Source organism: Sminthopsis crassicaudata, chromosome 2 (assembly GCF_048593235.1).
Source record: "Sminthopsis crassicaudata isolate SCR6 chromosome 2, ASM4859323v1, whole genome shotgun sequence".
In the NCBI taxonomy this organism is placed as follows: domain Eukaryota; kingdom Metazoa; phylum Chordata; class Mammalia; order Dasyuromorphia; family Dasyuridae; genus Sminthopsis; species Sminthopsis crassicaudata.
Window position 1 is genome coordinate 493,048,529 of NC_133618.1, and position 23,339 is coordinate 493,071,867.

The 23,339-nt window shown below is 36.7% G+C and overlaps 2 protein-coding genes across 5 annotated transcripts in view; both read right to left on the reverse strand.

Annotated features, from left to right (window-relative positions):
- AMFR (autocrine motility factor receptor) overlaps nt 1–1,112 on the reverse strand; it is a 61,126-nt gene extending 60,014 nt beyond the window's left edge. For 3 of the 4 annotated variants that reach the window (XM_074293459.1, XM_074293457.1, XM_074293456.1), the window contains exon 1: nt 491–1,006. In XM_074293459.1, the coding sequence (XP_074149560.1) occupies nt 491–769 (279 nt within the window). In that variant the 5' untranslated portion in view covers nt 770–1,006. Of the gene's footprint in view, nt 1–490 lie in introns of all 4 variants that reach the window. The other variant, XM_074293458.1, reaches the window with a different exon arrangement.
- Nucleotides 1,113–8,569: 7,457 nt separating this feature from the next.
- Nucleotides 8,570–23,339, reverse strand: NUDT21 (nudix hydrolase 21). The gene is made up of 7 exons (XM_074293465.1): nt 22,881–23,339; nt 17,421–17,621; nt 14,375–14,438; nt 13,504–13,593; nt 10,646–10,721; nt 9,516–9,630; nt 8,570–8,859 (listed from the first exon to the last, which is right to left on the reverse strand). Exons 1-7 carry the CDS (start codon nt 22,994–22,996, stop codon nt 8,838–8,840), a joined length of 684 nt encoding a protein of 227 aa, XP_074149566.1. The 5' UTR covers nt 22,997–23,339; the 3' UTR covers nt 8,570–8,837.

Consider the following 23,339-nt stretch of genomic DNA (forward strand, 5'->3'; position numbering starts at 1 on the left):
TTTTCTCAAGGTGAAAAGAAAAAGTTCCTTTGGAAGCACTAGGAGTAAGAGGATGTGCGTTCAAATTCTACCTGTATTATACTGCCTTTGTCACCACAGGTACGTCGATTTCCCTCGTAGGCCTCAGTTTCCTCATCTGTCAAATAAAGAGGCTGGGCCTAAAAGATCTCCAAGATCCTCTTCTGTCTTCATGCCTGTGACCACTACGTTCATAAACTTGCTAAGCACTGCCTACTCCGAAATGCTGCCTTCTGCGGGGGTGGGGGGTGGGGGGGGCGCGAGGGATTTAGAGGTGACTGTCCTTACATACTCAAAAACTTCCTTTAGGGGGCGCTCTTCAGGATCCCTCAAAACATGAAGGCTCCAGCCGCACCTTTCCCAGTAGCGCCCCCGGCCCCGCCCCTACTCGGGTTTCCCTCCCTGCCCCCTCTAGTCCTCCCCACTCGTGCCCGGCCCCCCCCTTCTCCGTACGGTCCCGCACCCCACTCACCCAAACGAACAGGCTGTCGGACAGCAGGTACTGGATCACGTCTCGGGCCCGGGGACCCCCGGGGCCCGGCGGGGAGCTGGGCGGCGGCGGCTGGGGCGGCGGCGGCTGCTGCGGCGAACTGAGCGCCTCGGACTCTCCCGGGCCGGCGCCGGGGCCCGGCTCAGCCTGGCTGAGGGCGCGATAGGCGCTCACGATGGTGCCCAGCAGCGCCAGGCCGCTGAGGCCCGTGTAGGTACGGAGGCTGGGCCAGGGGAAGCGCTCCAGGAAGAGCAGCGGCATGGCTGCGGGGATGGCGGCCCAGGGCCCCGGGCCTCGGCTCGCAGGTCCCCGAGCTGCTTCTCTTCCTCCTTCCCTCCCGCCCGCCCGCGCAGCCTCCTCCAAACGGCGGCCGCAGCTACAGCGACGGCGACAGCGCTTCTCGGCTCCTCGTCGCTCGCTCCCGCTCCCGCTCCCGCTACTGCCCCTGCCGGCGCGGAAGAGCCTCGGCCACGGGGCCGGCAGCCGCCCCCCCCGCCCCGGGGCGGGACCCGACGGGCCTCGGGCCCTCAGTTGGGCCGCTCGGAGCCGCGGATCCCGGAGCCGCCCGCCTCCAGGCTGGGACTGAAGGCGGCGCCGCGGACCTTCCCTCCTCCGCCTCCAGAAATCATAAACCCCTGTGGGCAGGACGTGAGAAGGGAAGAACTTAAAATAGCTCCAGAAAAACTACTCGTGGGAAGGGCCTCCGGGGCGGCTCGGCCCTGCGCTTTATAGAGACGGAAACTGAGACCCAAAGGAACGTAGTGACGGCTCGGGGGCTGCAGGCTCGGGATGGGGAGAAGGGCGGAGTGTTGGAGAGGAGCTGATACAGACTAGGTCTACCTGACTCTCGGCCCCAACCCGCCTGATCACACCGCGCCTCGGGACGGTCAAGGTCCGTTCGGGCCCGACCTGCGTTCTGGGCTGTGTTCTCGCACTGTGGGCCGTCGTCCCGCAAGGTCCCAAGGAAGCTTCGGTTGCTGAGTGGTTCAACGGTGTTCCCCCGCCCCTTCCCAAATTTTTTTTTTAACCTTTTTCGAAATTAACAAAATTAGTAAACTACAAACTCACGTCAAATTCAGAAAGATTACGTCTCCTTGCAAATCTAACATTTTTAAAAAGTGGAAAGCTGCTAGTTACACCAATCCCTTTATTCTCGAGGGGAATGAGGTGGCAGAGGGAGCAGACTGGGAGCCGGCCACAGGGCCCGAATTCAGGTTGCTCCTCCGATGCTTCCTAGCTTGTTAACCTGGGCAAGTAGCTTAAGTTCCTTCTGCCTCCACTTCTTCGCCTGTAAAATGAACATGATAATAACACCTACATCAGAGGGTTACCGAGAGGTTCAGAAGATGTGTGACAGTTATCAGGATCGTGGATTAAGGGCTACATAGAACTTTGAGGATCCGCGGAGCTTGAGGGTAGCTGGGCAAAGAGTGTCAGGTCTAAAATGTTCTTTTGAGTTAAAATCTTGACTTTACTAGCTGTGATCCTGGGCAAGTCACTTATCCCTGTTTGCCTCAGTTTCCTCATCTGTAAAATGAGGTGGGGAAGGAAATGGCAACTCTTTCCTCAAAAGGTACATTAAAAGGACAATTTTTAAAGATATAGTACTTGGCTTAGAAGTGCTCAAATCCTTTTTTCATTCACTCAATTGATATTCTGAACAGAAATAGAACTATTTGTGCAACGACCAACCAGACTGAGGTATAGCAAAAATTACAGAATTTAAGACCCTTAACCTTCATCAATGACCAAACACCAATCCCAAGGAATGATTCATAGTAACTATGGAATGAGATAAATTTTCCAACACACACATTACAACACAAATTTGCTTAGGTTTGACATTTGTTGCCAAAGACGGCTTTTATTATCAAGGAACATGGACGACTGTGACATGTATACAAAAACAAGTTGTCAGCAGAAGTAAAATAGGGTGATGTCTGTACTACCATGCTAAATGTCATTTTTGAAACACACTTTTTTACATTTGTAGTATCATGCCTGATTCCCATTGGTTTTCTTAATCTTTTCTAAATTACTCTTAAGAACTACCAAGAAAGCAGGGAGTATGTAGCAGTGGAGAAAGCCACTTTAAAAGAGTTTAGGCAACCTTATCCCTTTCTCCCTTCAGTTTCATCATAGGAGATTGGACTAGAGATTTAAAGATATCAGCCAAATATAAATCCTGTGACCTGGCTTAATCCTTTTATATTAATGAATTCCCCTAACAAACATCCAGTTATTAATTCTCTGGATTTAGCAGAATACTTAAAAATATAAAATCACATCATTTCATATCTGGATTTAATTACTCAGTCACTATTGTATTGGTCTCCCTTTTTTTTTTTTTTTTTTTTTTTTTTTTTTGGGTAAGGCAAGCAGAGTTAAGTGATTTGCCCAGGATCACACAGCTAGGAAGTTTTGTGTCTGAAGCTGGATTTGAACTTAGGTCCTCCCGACTTTAGGGCTGGTACTCTCTGCACTGTGCCACCTTACTACTTCACCAAGATTAAAAAGTAAGTTCTTAGGTCTATCCAATGTTTACACAGTTCAGTGTTTCTATCTCCATAAACTGAGAACAAAAATGTCAGAATCCAAGACTATTTGATTTAAATACTGAACACATAGCTTTTAAATCAAAGTCCAGCAAGGACTTAGAAAAGCAGTTAAGATCATAGCATAAACTAGGAGGAACTTTGGAAAGTCCACGTCCAACTTGTAAGAGATGAGGAAACTTAAGACCTAAAAGAATAATTTATCTAAGTTCAGTTTTTATAACCAAGAATTGAACTCAGGTGCCTTTAGTTCATACCCTATATATGTAAAACTTTTCACTATACTTTTTTTTAATCAAGATCCTCAAAATGTTTAAAACATAGTAATATTTGGAAAGAATTTCTCATTATTGCAGGCAACTATAAATTCTGCTACTGGTTTAAAAATCATCCCAGAGATGGGGAACTGGGTATAATGATATTGACACATGCATTGCCAGAGCTAGCTCAGGGTTTTGGAGACTGAAGGGAGACAAGTATTAGTCTACAGAGCCTTTGTGCTGACCTCATAGTTGCATGCTGGAAACTGAATCGCTTCCATTTGGATTGTCTTAGGAAGATTCTTAAGATAATATGGCAGAATAAGATATCAGACACTGAGGTCCTATCTCTAATCAAACTGCCTGCCAAGCACTCAAACTACTGCAGAATGCACCTCCTTTGGGCTGACCATATTGTTCTAATGCCAAATATATGCTTGCCAAAAAGACTTTTATGGAGAACTCAGAGCAGGTGCTCATGAAGTGGTCAGGAAAAGTTGTAACACAAGCATACTCTGAAGATCTTTCTTAAAAACTTTATAATTGTATGACATGGGAGATACTGGCACAGGATTTCCCAGCATAGTGTGCCCTTATCAGAAAAGGTGCTGTGCTCTATGAGCAAAGCAAGATTTTATTCACTCATAAGAAACTGGAGATGCACAGTTAGAGAAGATGCAGTTAGAGAATCCACCCCAAATGTTCGTAGAGACTTTGTGTACAACCTGTAGCAGAATGTTCTGAGTTTGTATCGATTGGATTAACCAGTCTGACTCACTAATACAGTATTTTGGTTCTCCTGGAAAATGAAGGGCACCAACCAACTAATCAATCCCAACAAGCTTAATACTCTACAATTTTAAGTAAAGGAAATGCTGTCAAATACTTTGATATATCACACTACTACTTTTCTGCACTTGAAAACACCAAGCAATGCATTCATCCTTTTCCTCTTTTTAAAAACCACAGCTTATAAGCTTCAACCTCATTCTACATTTAGCTTTAGGCAAATTCCAACACCACCCCCTCCCCCAAGAATAAAACTTGTCTTAAGCATAAATATAGTTTTCTATTTCTCAAGTGTTCATTTTGCAAAAAAAAAAAAAAATCTTTTTTCTTTTTTTGCTAAGGTAATTGGGGTTAAGTGACTTGCCCGGACAGGGTGTATTTAGTGTCTGAGACCATATTTGAACTCAGGTCCTCCTGACTTCAGGGCTGGTGCTCTATCCACTGCACTAGATATTAGCTGCCCTATTTAACAAGTAGGTGTTAATTTGTCAATTTCAAACATCGGAACTTAATGAACCTTTGCCTTTGGAGTTAACAAAAAATGGCAGAATTTCCAATGGTATAAAGTTAAGTATATTAACATGCAACAGGAAAATTGGATTTACACACATATATTGTATCTAGGTTATACTGTAACACATGTAAAATGTATGGGATTGCCTGTCATCTAGGGGAGAGAGTAGAGGGAGAGAGGGGAAAATTTGGAAAATGAATACAAGGGATAATGTTATTAAAAAAAAAAAAAAAAAAAGCTACTCATGCATATATATGGTCAAAAAAATTTATAATTATAAAATTTTTTTAAAAAGTTAAGTATATGAGGGAACGTTCTTAAACATTCAATCTTTTTTGTTTTAAATGATTTTTATTTAAAATAACAAAATGAAAAGCATTAAAAACCTTTTCTTTACAGTTTCTAAAAACGAAGTACACCAAATAGCTATTAATGCCAAAATTAAAATGCACACACAATTCTCTTTATAGTAGCTAAAACTTTGACATTAGAAACATACCCCCTCCCAATAGCTTAATTAACATCCTAACAGGGCACATTCTTTCCTACTTAAAAGTTCTACTTTTATAATGCAATTTGCACTAAAGCAGACTATTTATACATAGAAGTACTAGCTTTTAGCAGTCAGGTTTTAAGCAGTTTCTCAAAAAACAAAACAAACAAAAAACCTTACCAATAAGTAGAAATGACTTACAAATAATGGTATTAAAATGGATTTTGTTGACCCATTCATAAATGACTTTTTCTTTTATCTTTAAATGATTCAGGCAAACACCAAAAATCTAATTAAATGTAATCAAGTAATGATTGAGTAATAAGAAACTGGAAGAACTATGAAGAATATTCTATAGTAAAATGCAGAGTTCATTATTATAATTCCAAAGACTTTTAAAATTTCCTTTGGCAAAACACACAAAACAGCAAATTTCCTAAAGCTGTCTTAGGGATCAGTACAATTTGTTCCAACTATTATTAACTAGTAAAAATGTTAAATCTCATGGAATCGGGTATACAAAAGTTACTTTAAGGATATGATCTCAAGGATATTGTTGTCCAGCCAAAGAAACATCTAGGAACTGAAAAAACTGCATACTTTTATAAGTTTGGAAAAGGATTTTCATTTGAAACAAGCTGCCATTTGGAAAGCCTCATATAGTTTCTCACCAAAAATTGAGAAGTATAAGCCCACTAAGAAAACTGAGTTATACTTTCTTCATGTGCAGTACTCAAAGGTTAAATTTTTACTTAAAGCACCAAAACAAAATAAAGGCAAAATTTAGGGATGGCACCGTCATTTATCACAGAAAAATTTCTCCATCTACTACATTAAACTTAGCATTTTTGAATTCAAATTAACAAATTACATTTCAGTCACTTCTAAGCTATAAGTGCTAAGAGACTACTAAAAACTTTTGCAATTTATTTTTGTAATCAAACAGATTTATACATTTTAAAAAAGTCACATAAAAAGGTGGTTTTGACACTGAAGAGATCTTAAGGCAAATGAATATAGATTTTATTTTACATTTCCCTCCCCAGTTTACTGAATACTTTTAAGTGCTATTTAGACATCACTGTTCAGTAATGATTATTACAGTCAGGAAAATTAAAACTTTCTTTGAATATTGAAAGATATATCAATATTGCACTTATTAAACAAGAAATCCAATTTGTCTTTTGCCTGGTAAGAGCTTAGTACTTGATAAATGAATCTATGAATAGAAACTTGTTGAACAATTGGCCTACTAGTAAATTTTATTAACTCTTAAATTAGTATTCAATATATACAAAGAACATGCATTTTACTGTTATTAATTCACTTATCATGGGGACTTAATAATGCTCAGAAAACTTTTACATTGACATAGGAATATGCTTGATTTTATTTCCTGCAGATCTGCTGCTTTTAAAGGGAGATTTTAAAGTCTGCAAGAATTAGAAAACATATGAAAGCACTAGACTGCAATTAGCTATATAATTGTGGTCATTACCCGAAAGGTAACAAGTTCAGAGGGAGAGGATGGAAAAAAAACACAATCCAAACGAATTCTAATTTTATATAACTTTAATGACTACTTAACTATTAAAACAAAATTTAACCAAAGCTAAATTCATTCAATCCAGATGGCATAAAATCCAGTTCACAGAATTCAATCTCCACCCCCCACCCCTCTTCCCCATCAGCTTCTGATGTAAAGATGACTATGTTCATTGAAGGGCTAAATTGTATCCTGTTGGTCAAGCAGGAAGTAGCTACATGGTAAATGCTAAAGGTATGAAGAATACAACTTAACTAGAAAGAATAAGTGACTCAGATTTTTTTTTTTTTTTAAGGAAAAACACACACACACATCAGACACACACATCAGACACACACAGAACTGCCCTGTCTCCCACCCTCAAAAAGTACATCAAGAAAGACGTAGGTGTGTTTATACATGGTTTCCCTTGCTGAAGCAAGTATGCTCTTATTCAAAGGACAGTACAGTTTGCAACTTTCTACACAGTATGTATTGAAAAAAGGGATAGACAGTACTGCCTGTGAAACAAGGTCAAGTAAACATAAAAACAATTAGCTATATGTTTTTTTCAATGAACAATTTCCCCCTTCCTCCTTCCTTTCTGAACAGGACTCTTCAACAAAGACACATTCAGTACATATTGATGGCACCCAAAAACAATCCATAACTCCTGAATGACTTATCAGATGAATGGTATTATTCGTTCATAACAGCAAGTAAGCCCGATCAAGGTTTCAGGTGATGATATTCCAGTATATGAAAGCACCTCTCAGCTCAATTCTATAGTATTCTTCTGAAAAAAAATAATACTTCAATTTAAGCAAAAAGCAAGTAAAAATGCATTGCTTTTAAATTGGAAATAGAATTTAGAACAATGCTTAATTCCCACATCTGGGATTATTTAGCAGAGAATTACTGTACTAGGTATCAGAGATAATTAAGGACCCAAGAGAACTCATTTATAAGATCAATTTACAGCTACATATTAATTTTATACCTAATTATATAAACTTTAAACTAGTAGTTGCTAAAATTGGCTCTTGATTCATTTCCATTAGAGCCCATCATAAATAATTTCTATATTAAAATCTTAATCATGTGCACACATCTTAAAAAAGCAGATATTTTATTGTAGGAGAAATTACTTACTTCATAAAACTTTTTCAAATAAATTTAAACTTAATTAGGCACAAATTTTAAAGTTTTCATTTGATGGGTGTATGTTTACTCGATCATACAAAAAGTTATCTTCTGTCCTTAAATGCTAAATTAATTTGGATTACTACAAAAATATCATGAATAAAATTTTCAGTGTTAATACCCATAAGTATGTGCTCATCATTTGCACACAAGCATATATTTTGGTTAATATTTATGATGTTATACCAATGTCTCAAAGCACCAAAACGTCTAGTGGGGGGGAAAAAAAAAAAAAGACCATGAAAAACCTGTTGTATTTTAAAGGGTGTCAACCAACCATTACAGGTCACTCTTTTTACTAGTTTTAAAATAATTTTGAAAGACAGGTCCATATTAAATGGCATATTTTTGTATTAAACAAATAAAGTATTACAACACACATACTTACCTTTTCATTAAATAAAAAATTGAACAGTAGTCTCATTTTAGACTTATTTTGACTCTGAAATGTAGTTTCACCAATTTCCAAGTAAATTTTTGAGGGTCTCTAATTTATTTGAAGAATCCTTAGACTCCATTTGAGGAGAACCTAATTCTCAGAAGTAACTGAAAAATCTCATCTTCAATCTTTCCTAAAACACGATTATGCTTCAAGAACCCTTAGAATATTACAAAAGGGTCTCCATTAATAACCACCAGCCTAAAAGGGAGTATTATGATCCTTACCCTGTAAAGGATTTAAAAAGCAAAGATTTAACGTAAAGTAAAAATGCAAATAGAAATAGGTCCACTTTGTTTAATGTTGTACAAAAAGTATGGGTAGAACCAAAAGTGAAATATACATTATCACATTTGTTTACACCACTATCTAGGACAGTTCTTCAGATTCACTTTACTATGCAAACAATATAAAGTATGAGGCAATTTAGGAAAAAAGAAGGGAAAGGGGGGAGAGAGAACAAAAAGAAACTTCCTATTCTGTTTATTCTTCTACATTGTATAGCTGTGCTCACAGAGACGGCTTCTTTTACTCTTCCACGACTCAGGAATTCAGTTGTAAATAAAATTGAACCTGAAATTTTTTTTAAAGAAAAAAAATTTTTATTAACGGGATAATTTTTGAATTCATGATTCATGAACCGCAAATTAAAAAACAAAATAACAGTTGACATCCAATATCTGTCTCATTAAAAAATATAGTAAAGCACATAGGCATACAGAAACCCAAGTACTAGTTCATTACTCGTTTTCAGTAATAGAGGAATAATATACAAAATATAGTCAGATTCAACTACTTTTCTACATTTAGACACCTAATATACACCACAAGGTATCTTAGTATCTGCTTCCTCTGATTATAAGGACTTTAACATAATCCAGTCAAGTATTACTTCAAAAATTGCAAAGACTGGCTGATAGCATATTTATAGAAATATTTATTTCCTTAAAATTTGCTTAGATACACATCTTCTAGTTTTGCAATATCACATGTAATCAAGTTTTTAATGCTTAGTTTACCACACACCTTAATCGCTGCAAGCTATCTTCCTTATGTAAGCTGTTTTAATCTATGGAACTTAAATGCTTACATATATTTCTTACTGACTTAAAATATGATCACTAAAATAAAAATGCACCAGCATTCAAAAATTACTTCTTGATTTTTTTCCCGAACATTCTAAGTTTTCAATATATATCAATGTATTATGATACCCTGATATTCTTTACCTGCTCAAGAGCTGAGGAAGGCTGGAAATGATAGGTCCGTATCCTGGTGCATTGTCATATAATTCAAACAATGGTGCAGCTACCAGTTTGTAATTTTTGGGGACCGCAAACAAGGCTAAAATTAAACAAATAATCTTTCAAAAGTTGTTTTTTAAAAACAACACAATAGCAACTGACAGAGCATAATGTTTTAACACTTTCAAAGTAAATTTTTTGTTGGTTTCTTCTTAATGAGAAAATTTCCAAAAACATTTTTGAAAAGATTATGAAAATCTATTTCAAAGGCCTCTAAGTACTATTCTTTTATGTATTGCTTTTAAATAATTGCCCTTTAGAACAACACAAATATCAACTTGAGGCATTTTTTTTTCATTAAAAAAAAAAATCCAGGAAATCTATGTGAAACATGAGAATATCAGTGGCAGTTTGTTCTAAGAGTTAGAATAATAGGGGCATCTAATGGATAGAACACCAGCCCTGAAGTCAGGAGTTCCTGAATTCAAATCTGCCTTTAGATCACTTAACACTTCTTGGCTATGTGACCCTGGGCAAGTCACTTAATCCCAATTGCCTCATCAAAAAAAAAAAAAAAAAAAAAAAAAAAAAAAAAAGTTAGAATACTCTAGTGATTTTTTGAAAATTATAATCATCATGATAGAGTAAAAAACTAATCAGTTTAAAAAGCCATACAGTCCTCCCTATTACCCCAAACAGCAATAATGTAGTTTATAGAAAAGTAGTATTGATGTCTGAACAATTAGAGCCCAAACTGAAATGTGTACTCAGTGCTTAGTCAATTTTAAGGTAATCTATATTTAGATCCAGCTACTGTAATTATTCCTTCTATTATACTTTATGAATGGCAGGTGTACAATAACATATAAGGAATTGGCTTCAGTAGGAAGTCTCATTTCTGAAATCCCAATTCTAGTCAGTATATCTCACTATATCAACAATACGTTATTAGTATGTATGTTAATTAGGTAACTCCTTTAATGTCAAATTGATGCTTTGAAATTACCAAAGGTTCTAAGTTAATTTCCTTCAAAGTTCCAAAGAATTTTTTTTAAAAACTAAAATTAAATATTCTGAGTCTTAGTAATAAAATTTTGTGAGCAGTAAACACTTACCTTTTTCTTGAAGCTGAACCAAAAAGAGTTTTTTGTGCTCTTTAGGTTTTGTAATATGTGCTGGAATATATGGATACTAAAACAGCAAAAGAGAATTAAGAATAAATCACTAAAAAACACTTGAATATGAAGCCAGTAGATCCAGATTTCAGAAAAATAATAAAATTTTTAATGACTTTAAAACTCAATTTAAAAAACAAAATCCCATGATTTCTCTATCACAAAGTTACATTTTCTAAAATGTTTATGTGCATGTACTTGTTTTAAAATATCTTTATGAAAAGTCATCAGGAAATTATGCAAGGATAAAAGTTTTAGATCTTGAAGATTCTTTATAGATCATTTAATATACCTATGTCTTATATATGAGGGAACTGAGATTTAAAATGATTTATATTCAAGTCACAAAAAAGAACTTAGAAAGCTGAAGTTTAAAGCCAAAAAAAAAAGTTTTATTGAGACAGCATGGATAGAATTAGTCTTAAGAGTTAGAAAGATCTGGGACAACTAGGTGGCAGTATAGAACACCACTCTGAAATCAGGAGTCCTTGAGTTCAAATCTAGTCTCAGACACTTAGTACTTCCTAGCTGTGTTACCCTGGGGGAGTCATTTAACCCCAATTGCCTTAGCAAAAAAACAAAACAAAACAAGAATTCGAAAGACCCAAGTTCAAGTCCTTCTCCTATCAGAGCATGTGATACTTGGTGCCCCATGTAACTTTCAAGAAGGTGACAATCTTCATTGGTGGGAATTTCTCACCAGAAGCACTCCCACAATGATATACAGGTTTATTCACAATCCCCTCTCCCCAAGTATATTTTACCCAAAGTCAGCCCTATTATGCAATAACCTAAGGCAAATTACTTTTACTCCCTAGTCTCACAATGTCACATGAACTAGGCAAATGAGTAATGACCAGAAAGATAGCAGATGGGTAAAAAGATAAAATTTTACCAATTGATATATTTAAAAAAAAAAAATTCAAAGTTCATATACATAGCTACAACTATTAAATCATGGCCAATAGAAAGTGGCTTGTAATCAACATCTCCCCTTCCCTTTCTCTTCTCCCTTCCCCACCCTCCAAACTACATATTTTCCTTTTATGACAGTCTCCTTTCCTCTATTAAATTTTGCTTGATCTCACTTGTACAAAAAAAATCTTCCATGGGGAAGGATATAGACAAGGTAGAATATTATATATCATGCACTCTTAAGGAACAGACAATATACTAAGTACACATTCCTAATTTGAACTTAAGCTTAATACTCTAAGGCCAAACTTTTCCACTTTTGTCCTTTGATCTTTCTGACATCTCTAATTTTCTCAGGGAATTTTCATTAATAGAACAAAATTGAGCCATTGTTCTTAAAGGAAATTTTGAATTTAAGGGGTATTTCTACATGAAAAATTTGAGAATACTTTTCTTCTTAAGCTTTCATTTCCATTTTCTTGAGGACAAGATATAACTGACATATATGGCAAGTTCGAATTAATAGTATCATTAGCATATGTAGGGAGTACTCTGAAGGCTCAACCAAGATTCAGTTTTTGAAAAACTCTTTTTTTTAATCAGGAACATGACAAACATGTCAAAATCTCCTTACTGGAAAACTCAGCTATCTCCCACTCTGTCAAATTACTACTTTCAGAGAATTCACCAAATAGTTACCAGTAACAACTTTCCCATAAAAGGGTAGAGTAGGAAGTTAAGAAAGGGGTTCAGGGAAGGAATACTAAGCAAAAAAATCAAACAAAATCTTAAGTCTCAGTTTTAAAGATGAAATGCCCCAAAGGTAATAAGAAAACAGGTAAGCCAAGATTATCTCCAAAGATATGGAGAAATGTACTTCTTTCCCTTCTTTGGAGGAATGGGGGACTGTGGATGTGAATACTGCATATACTGTCAGAACTGATGTTATTAGTTTTGATGAATTGCTCCCCTTTCCCTTTTACAATGAATCACTGTAGGAGATGGCTGAGAGATATATACCACAATGAAAGTAATATAAAAAGATTTCAACAGAAGTTTAAAAGAAAAAGGCAATGTGATACTTAATTATAATAATAGGGAAAAAATATAACTCACCAGTTAATGCACATAACATTAAACTAATCGGCTTCTTCACATTTAAAGAAATATTAATGGTACTCTTTTAAAGATGAAATCACTTTTGCTTTAGCCATTTGAAGAAAAATCTTTTGTTTTAACATCACCTAAACTTGCCAATATATCCTCCAACCACTTAATTCCCCAGATAGACATCCCTTATATATATATATTTTTTTTTAATAAGCAAAGTTAACCAACACATTCAATCACATCTTACATTATATGTGATATTCCTAAGTTCCTTCCTTCTGAAGGAGGCATATTTTAAAATCTACTTTGTAGTCAAGATTGGCCACAAATTTTTGGTATTCCATTCCCATTACTGTCATTCTATTTGGATAATAATCATTGTGTATCCTGTTTTTCTTGTGCTTATTCACTTTGTATCAATTGAGGTAAGTTTTGCTTTTTCTCTTCATACATCTCCTTTCTTGTAGTACACAATTATTCTACTATATTCATGTGTTATAACTTTGTGTAGCTATTCCCAAATATTTACTGATTTTAATTCCTAGCCACCAAGGAAAATGCTGTTATAAGTATTTTGGTATATAGTGGATCTTTCTTTATTACTCACCTCCTTGGATATGCCCAGCAGTGGAATCTCTGGTTTAAAGGGTAAGGAGGACATTTTAGTCACTTTCTTTGCACAATTTAAAATTATGTTACAGTTATCTGAAAATGGCTGAAAAGAACTTACATTAAGCCCCAAAAGCCCAACAAATATAAATTAAGACACTGACCTGTGGGGGTTCAAAATTTGGTCTCCACCAGTTACCAATGCAATCATCAATGACCCAGTCTTGCAGAACTCCATCTTGACGTCCCAGTATCTATCAAAAAACAAACAAACAAAAAATCAACTTACAGTTAGTAAAAAGTTAAACATTATATACTGTATTGCTAATTGGAGTCACTTCTAATAACATCACTGGTAAGAAGTATATGATTAAAAATTCTCTATATTAACAATTGCCTGTTTTTGTCCTATCAATCCCACAGCATTCATAATTAGTTCAAACTGAATAATCCTAAATGAATGCTTGAGAAACAAATCTATTACTCTTTTCTAACAATGACAAAATTATGGAGCTGGTCACTCTTTTAAGCCAGCCAATTGTCTGAGATTTTTTTCCTATTAGGCACTTTCTTTTATTCATGGCTTCTATAAATCAACCATTTCAACTAGTGCAAACAAGTGGCCATATCGATATTTTTCACTATATTCATCTAAAGTGTATTTCAGATACATTAAAGAACTTCTGCTCAACTAGCACAGAAATATGCTTTTTCATTTTGCTAAACAAAAGATAACCTGATACCTTTTCTTAAATAAAAACCCAACCTAGAACAAATTCTAAAAGTAACTGTGCTTTCAATAATAAAGTATTCAGCAAGTGTCACTAAAATATCTTTTTAGTTAAGAAATTTAGAATCAATTATTATTGAGAATGAAAAGAGTAAAAAAGTCATATTTTCTGTTGTTAAATTTTATTCAATGAAAATTAAAGCTTCAATGAAACAAAAATTCCAAATAAATCTAAGTTATTTGAATATGAATCACAATTACCAATTTGACAGTATTTGTATTAAAATAATGAAAAAAGAAAATACCTCTGTCATTAAACGTTTGAGTCCTTCTACTTCATCTTCTCCTGGATTAAGTTCACCACCAGGTCTGTGAAATGATAGTCAATTATACAAAATTTTAACAAAAATGCTGCACAGTTGTCTTGCCCAAGAAATAACAAGCGTGAAATTTTACTTTCCAAATAAAATATAACTAATATTCAGAAGAACATTGTGAAAAAGTTACAGTATTCTTATCTCCTCCTTCACTCTGGTCTAGAGACAGAGGTGACTCTTCTCATTGCTAAGGTAAACCTTGTTATTATATGTTATGTTATATGTTATCATATGCACCCCCCTTCTGATTTCCCAGCCAGCCTTCTTTCCCAGCTCCATTATCCTGATTATCCTTAATCTCTTCCTACTGGTACCTGTCTAGCTATTTGGAAACATGCCTTTGGCTCTCCCATTCTTAAAAAATCACTTGATCTAACTTTCTCACTAACAAATAGCCTATATATAACAATATAAAAGTATTTCTATTTCCTTTCTTGACTAAATCCCTGAGAAAGCTACACATATTAAGTGGCTCCACTCCTCTCATTTCACTTTTAAAAATCCTATGTAATATGGCCTGCAATCTTATCATTCAATTGAAACAGGCCCTCTCTAAACCTCTTTACTTCAAAATCTAAAGACCTTTTTTCAATGTGTATCTTTATTGTTCCTGCTTCTACTAATTTATACTCTCCTCTCCAGATTTTCATGACATTGCTTTCTTTTGATAGTCCTATCTCCTTCTCAGTCTCCTTTGCTGGTTCTTTATACCATGCCTGCTAAGCACCAATGTTCTCAAGGCTCTGTCCTTTTTTTCTATGTTTTTTCACTTGGTGATCAAAGTTCAACTATCTTCTAATTCTCAGAAGCACTCAATGTCCTAAAAGCTAAGTTTGGCTTTAAGATTTAAATATTTTATGCCATTAATGTTTTACCCTTATTTAATAATGTAACACTATAACCAAGACTTTTAAAAAAATGTTTTAAATTAATTTTATAATTATAACATTTTTTGACAGTACATATGCATTGGTAATTTTTTACATTATCCCTTGTACTCCTTTCTGTTCCGAATTTTCCCCTCCTTCCCTCCACCCCCTCCCCTAGATGGCAGGCTTTCCCATACATATTAAATATGTATAACCAAAACCTTTGAGACATCCTGAATATAGCCCTAGCATCTTACAGTTTTGCATCACTAACTACCTTTTGGACAACTTGAATCACAAGTTTCTTAGGCATCTCCAAAATCCATCTTCCTTTCTAACTCCTCTATTTCTTTTGAGATTATCACCATCCTCTCAATCATAATGCTTACCACTTTAGTTGTCCCCTTTTCTTCACTCACACAGGTGATCATCACCTTATTTGAACCATTGCAATTGCTCTCTATACCTGGTTTTCCTGCCTTGTCTCTCCCTACTCCAATCCCTTCTCTATTTCACTGCCAATGTTCACTGATTTTTCTAAAGCATAGGTCTAGCCACCTCACTTCTACTGTTCAATGAGTTCTAGTGTCTCCCTATTAGCTCCAGAATCAGCCACTTGCCATTTTCTCAAGCATACCACTATACCTTCCATTTCCATGCCTTTCAAAGGACTCTTTCTCATACCTTGAATTCTTTTTCCTCTTTACCTCTCCCTGGGGGTTTCCCTTCAAGAGTCAGTTTAAATTTGACCTTCCATCAGGAGGCCCTTCTCAATTTCCCAGATGCTGGTACCCTGCCTTGCCAATTACATTCCATGCAGTCTGAATAGATCTCACAGTTATCTACTTATTCACATTTCCATACTCCCCCCCCCCCAAAAAAAAATGTGTTCCTTGAGGGAGGGACTGTTTTTGCTTTTCTTTGAATCCCTAGCACTCAACAGTGTCCTGCATATAGTAAGTGCTTAACAAATGCTTATTGACTACCTCTTCTATTTAGAAGTTGAAATAATAAACTTGATTCAAATTAAAAATAATTTAAGGATTCTAGAAAGTTGAACATTCAGACAACACAAAACAAACATTTCAGCATTGTAAATATCTTTTCAAACAAATCTCAATATGTATGCCAGTCTTCCAAACAAAAATAAGGAAAACAGAACAGTAAGGCTGCTGTGCAGTGGCTCTCTTTTTTCACTGCAGTGTAATAACTAGTTCTAAGTATCACCAATGATTAACTTTTCCTTCTACCAGTCAGGTTGAATAACTACTGGCCAAACATTTTCATGAGGAATGAAATGTTATAAACAGAATCCCATGATATTTGGAGAATACAGAAACTATTCATTTTCAGATAGAAATTTCAATTGTTCATATAAAAAGTAATACAATTAAGTATCATGATTAAACTTGGAAAAATCCATTTTAAAGAACATGTCAAAATAAGGTTGAATCTCTAACACTGGTGATAAACCGAAATGAACTATGAATTCTATTATTAAAAAAGCAGGGCAGCATCAATTGGGGAATGGCTAAATAAGTTATGGTATATGAATATAATGAAATATATAAAATATAAAATATATAAAAATATAATGAAATATAAGAAATGGATGAGCATGATTTCAGTAAAGTCTGTAGAGACTTACATGAACTGATGCTAAGTGAAGTGAGTAGAACCAAGAGAACATTGTACACAGCAACACCAAGATCATGTAATGATTAACTGTGATGGACTTGGCTCTTTTCAACAATAAGGCGATTCAAGGCAATTACTATAGACTTGTGATGGAAAGAGTCATCCACATCCAGAGGACTATGGAGACTGAATGTGAATCATAGCACAGTATTTTCACCTTTTTTGTTGTTGTTCTTTGCTGTTGTTGTTTTTTTTAAATCCCCCCCCCTTTTGTTCAGATTATTCTTGCACAGTATGATAAATGTAGAAACATGTTTAAAAGAACTACACATGTTTAACTTATATTAACTTGCTGTCCAGGGGAGAGAAATATGGAATACAAAGTTTTGTAAGGATTCTAATATTTTACAAGTTGTATTATAGCATTTTGTTAATGGGAACTTGACTATTAATTTCCAAACACTTACAGCTTGAAAAAAGTTGTGCCCAGTTGCAGGAGTAATACATGGGGTAACCGGTGCTCATGCACAATCAGAACACCCTCTACAGTCCGCCTCATTCCAATCTTGTCAAATTCCTCCCTCATTCGCTGAAATCGAGCTGCAACAGAGCTGTCCTTTTCATAAAGAGGCTCTTTTGTACCAAAGGTATAATTTGTAAGTGGATATCTGCAAACAAAACAAAGTGCATAACCTGAAAATGATAGTTCACAACAATCTACTACTACAAAGTAAAGTTTCATGGAATTGGCTTAATAATTAAAAACTGGCTTTCTATAGGACTTTTATTTTTTTGCAGACCTTAACATCCCATTACCATCTCCACAACCACATAATGAGGCAAATTCTACAATCCTGGAAGATGAAGCTCAACATTAAGTAACTGGCACAGCTAACGTCACATAAGACTATATGTTATATTAATTATGCATGCTTATAATTTCTATATACATATATGCTATACACAACACACAAGTTTGGATGGGACTCATGATTCCATTAATACTGAGAAATATTTGTGGGGAAACTTATTCAACCGATGCAGCTTTCTGGGATAACTAAACAGTTTTCTGGGAGCACTGAAAGGTTAAGTGACTGGTCCATGGTCACACAACTATTATATAGAAAAGAATGAATTTGAATCCAGTTAGGTTTTCTTGGCTTTCTCTTTTCCATACTATGCTGTCTGCCTTTTACTTTGTAGAGTAGCTGCTGAGTATCCCACTGGACTCCTATACATAGACATATAATCTAGTTCCATTATAAAATAGCTCTCAAGTGCTATCCAAATTGTTCTGCTTAGTTCTACTGTAAATATGGTGTTGCAGAAGACAGGACTAGTTAATTATTATAAAGTTTAGAAGTAATCCTATAGAGAAATCCCAATCTTCTAAACAAAGACCATCTATCTCTTCTTTAGTTCTTTTAAGAACTTCTCAGGGACATTAGGGTTAAGAAAGTATTCTGCCAAAATGGGATCATTTTTCTCCAAAACAAAGTTGTCCTCATGAACTTCTCAATCACCATCTGTCTGATGATAAGATCAAAGCTTCAAAGGAGAAAATTGATCCTTAAAAAACCTTATCTGTGAATTTCTATCTTTTCCCAATTTTTGATTCTTTAGCTACACTTTTTCCACTACATGAACTCAAGTTGAAATGTGCAAAAGCTTAACCAGTGTGATTTTGGTGTACAATTTATTTAAGAGGCAAACCTCAATTTCTCATTTTCCATCCTTTCTTCCTTTGTCCAACCCTGGTAACTGCTAAAATTTATTTTTTTCATCCTACTTCTATCTACTGGCATAGCAGGAACTATTCCAGCCCTTTAAATCTAAAACATCTTTTTTTTTACGTCTGCTCCACTGTAGTTTCAGATTGAAATAGGTAATTTCCTTACAAACTGGGATAGTGTACATAAAAAGCTCTCCCCTGGTTAAGAACTATATCCATAAACTCCTCAGATTTTCTCAGTTGAACCATGCCAACTCCATCAGCAGTTTCATTCCTCTGTACTCTCTTTTTCATTTTTATTTATACTTTGTTTAAGGCTTTTCTGAAAGAATATTTCGAACTGATGCTAAGTGAAGTGTGTAGAACCAAGAGAACATTGTATTCTACAACGAGATTATGTAATAATTAACTGTGATAGACTTGGCTTTTTTCAACAATGAAGGGATTCAAGGCAATTCCAATAGATTTGAGATAAAACATGAGATCAGAATTCAGAGAGGGAACTATGGAAACTGAATATGGCTCAAAGTACAGTATTTTCACCTTTTTGTTGTTGTTTATTTGCTTTTTTTTCCTCTTGTATTTTATTTTTCCTTTTTGATTTTTCTTGCACAGCATGACAAATATGGAAATATGTTAAGAAGAATTGCACATGTTTAACCTATATTAGATTGCTGCTGGGGGAGGAGGAGGAAGGGAGAGAAAAATTGGAACACAAGGTTTTGCAAAGGTGAATGCTGAAAACTATGTATTTAAAAAAAATCTATTAAAAAAACAAAAAACAAAACAAAACAAAACAAAAGGATACTTCTCAAACCACTCTATTTTTGGATTGATTTATCCTGAATTCTCTCTCCAAGTTCTCTTTCCAGCTTTCCAGCTTAAAAACCATTTAAAAATTTTTAGCCCTTTTGTCCCAAATTATAGACCCATACAATCAAGCCCAGTAAATACTCACACCTCCAAAGAGCTCTCTTACAGAGGGTTGATTCACTGCACACAAAGTCATTTTAAAAGAAGTGATAATAGTAACAGCAATAATAATAGCTAGTATTTATACAGCCTTTAAGGTTTGCAAAGAACTTTACATGTTTTGCCTCATTTTAACCTCATTCAGAAGTAGATGCTACCATCATCCTCATTTTACAAATAAGTAAACAGGGAGAGCCTGTTAAGTAATTTGTCCTGAGGCACATGTCTGAGGTTACATTTTAATTCAGGCCTTTCTAACTCCAGGTCCAGCTCACAATCTACTACATCACCTAGCAATTTAGTGGATGGAGAACTGGCAAAGGAGTCAGGAAGATCTGGGTTCAAGTCATGCTTCTAACACAAAGTGATTGCCTGAGCAAGGGCAAGTCAACTACTAAGCACCATGAGCAAGAGGGAGGGAGGGAAAGAGGGAATGGAGTAAGGAACTACTTTACTCCAAATCACAGATGTACTACTCCCTCATATCAAAGTGATAAATTCAATATTTCTGGAGGAAAATTTTAAAAATTTAGGATCTTACAGTTCTTATCCTCTTTAACTGCAGCTGGCTCCTCAATCCAACTGTTCCATATTTTTTGGTGGGGGAAAGGGAGATGTTTTTGCTTTAGACAGTCTTTTTTTTTTTTAAAGGCTGGGGTTAAGTGACTTGCCCAGGGTCACACAGCTAGGAAGTGTTAAGTGTCTGAGACCAGATTTGAACTCAGGTCCTCCAGAATTCAAGGCTGGTGCTCTATCCACTGCACCACCTATCTGCCCCCTGCTTTAGACATTCTTAACAAGTTACCAAAAAGTGTTTATACATTGTATCCCTAATTCATAACTCTAATGCCAAAAAAGAACAAATAGAAGTCTAAAACCAAACACCATGATATTCTTAAATTATGTCACATACTTTCTTACTTCAAATTAGCAAAATTCACTCCCACATGTAATTGATATTTGGTTTGAGGGCTCAACATCATCTTTACTTAGACATGTTATAGCAACACTGCAAGATGTAGTCCTTATTCCCCTATGAGGACATGAAAGTGAAAAATTAAAGATCAAATGACAGAACAGTAATCTTAAAAGGCACTTTAAGTAATATTTTTACCTACATTCTTTTGAGGGGCAACTAGTTGGAGCACTGAATTAGAGTGCCATGCCTGAAGATTCATCTTTCTAGCTGTGTTTGCCTCAGTTCCTTCACCTATAAAATGAGCTAAAGAAGGAAATGGCAAACCATTACAATACCTTTGTCAAGAAAACCCCAAATGGGGTCACAAAGGTAGAACACAACTGAAAAAACTCAACAATGACAAAGAATAAAAGGGAAGAAACAAAAGATGAAGCTTATTTTCATTTAGCCAGTTTCTTGCCTATCCAGAAGGATGAAAAATTGGGTCTACTAAACCACAAATATTTCTGAATACAGTCAGTACCCAACTTCCAAAAAAATTGTGTTCTAAAATTGTTAATTTTTAGAACTGAGAATGCATTTTTTCATGTAAATGTTATAAATGTTCATCTTTTTCAGATTAGCCCACAAGTTTATTTTCATAGCACCAGAATTGAAAGGTTATTAGTGAGCATTAATTCTGACCATCCACTCAGAAAGGATTAAGCAGTCCAATTTGAATGTTTTCAGGTTTGGTAGTTTGACAATAGCTCTAGGTATTATTTTCAAATTGCTGAGATAAAAATCAGTAGATTACATTTTAGTCAAAATACCAAAAACAGATAAGCACACTCACTCACTGACTAATAAAAATGTGTGCTGCCCATTTATTGGGATGAGATTCCAAACATGAATTATATTCTTGATAAAAATCTGCATTTTAAGTTTAAGCAAAAATCTTTGGAGAATGCTTTTCTAGGACCAGTCATCTCTTAGCAAAAAAATGATGTGTTCCCATAGCAACAATGCAGTACCACACAGCAACCACAAGCAGTACAATTTGCCAGGATGCTGGCCTAGTGGAAAAAAGCAATATCCTTGAAAGGAAAAGCAAAAAAGATAGACCTCAAGCTGCCTCCCACTTGCCAATCCAACCAAATGTCTAAGCAGGGACAACTGAAAGAACCCACAAAAAAAGGCAAACGTGGTAAGTAATGGAGTTTGCTGCCAGAAAGAAAAAACTATTACAAAGGTTCTATTTTTATGGAGTTTTTTCATGGATAAATGTATTCCCCTTTCTGAAGCCCATTTTGGACTAGATGTTAACAGAATGTCCTGTCCCTCTACTTAATATCTCCAAATTATCCTAGATATACTTTGTACGCAGCTGCTTTGTGGTGTCCTCCATTAGACTGAGCTCTTAGAGAACAGGCTTTCTTCGTATCCCCAGCATTTAACGCAATGCCTGGCCCAAAGCAGGTGCTTAGTAAATGTTTACTGAATAACTTCGGCTTTATGGTCTATGATTCTCAGATGCGGTCATTTACTCCAGATGCGACTACTGTTAAGTGAAGCCCTTCATAACCAAGCCCCCTACCTGACAATCTCCCACTTACTCCTCTATCTAGTGACAATTGTACCTAGTTCTTCCTTACACATAAGACACTCCATTTTCCAACTCTGGGTCTTTCCTCAGGCAGTCTTCCATGCCCGGAATGCTCCCCCTTTTTATCCCCCTGGCTTCCCTGATTTAAGTCCCAGCTTAAATCCCACTTTCTATAGGAAACCTTTCCCGAGCTTCCTTAGTGTTAGTGCCTTCTCCAAGGAATATATAGGGTTTGTTTACGTTAATGTTTGCACAAAGTCTCCCCCTGTTATGCTGTGAGCTCGAGGGCCAGGAGAGTTCAGGGCTCAGCCCCGCGCCTGCACACAGAAAGGCTTAGTGACAGACTGAGAGCGTCTTCTACTTCCTACGTTAGAGATTTTAAAACACTGGTCTACGATGCCCTAAAGTTCTTTAAACCTGACATTTAAGTTGAGGGGGGGTTCAGGGAGAGGAGGATGGCCTGGGATACGCCCACGTGTAGAGTGAAAGGCCGAGCGCGCCAAAGCAAGATGGGTGCGCGCCAAGCCCACAGGGGCACGGGACTCACGGGGGGCCGAGAGCGCGCGCCCCTGGAAAAGGAGTTGGGGGAGCGCTTCGAGAGAGGGTAAAATCGAAGGGGTGTCAGAGGTGCTCTCGAGGCTGGAAGGAAGTTGGGGACGGCGGGAAAGAGAGGGGGCACATCGCGGCCCGAGAAGCAGGATGCTGAGGGTGTCACTCACAGGTTGATGGTGCGCTCCAGGGTGAGAGGCTTGGTCTGCTGGATGTATTTGTTTCCAAACTGATTCACACCCCGGGGCCAGCCCGTCTGCGAACGGTTGGGCGGCACAACAGACATGCTGGCGAGGGAGGGCGCGGGCGCGAGTGCTGACTGGGGCAGACGGAAGCCGAAAGAAAGAGCTACTCCCTTTCGAGGCCGAATTAGAGTCCCACTGAGGCAACCGCTACCGCCATTAACATGGAGGCGCAAGAGAAGGAAGCTGACGCTCGCCGGAAGTGCGCTCTGACCTACCCTTCCGCAGCCTTGGGCGATTCCCTCGAATCGTAGAAGGGAGCTAGTCTCCTTAGCCTGAGTGCCTCATAGCCAATCACAACAAGGACGTTGCACAAACCAGAAGTACCTATTGGCAAATACAAGTTAGGCCCCGCCTCTTCCTGTCTTTCTTTTTCCCATTGGGCGT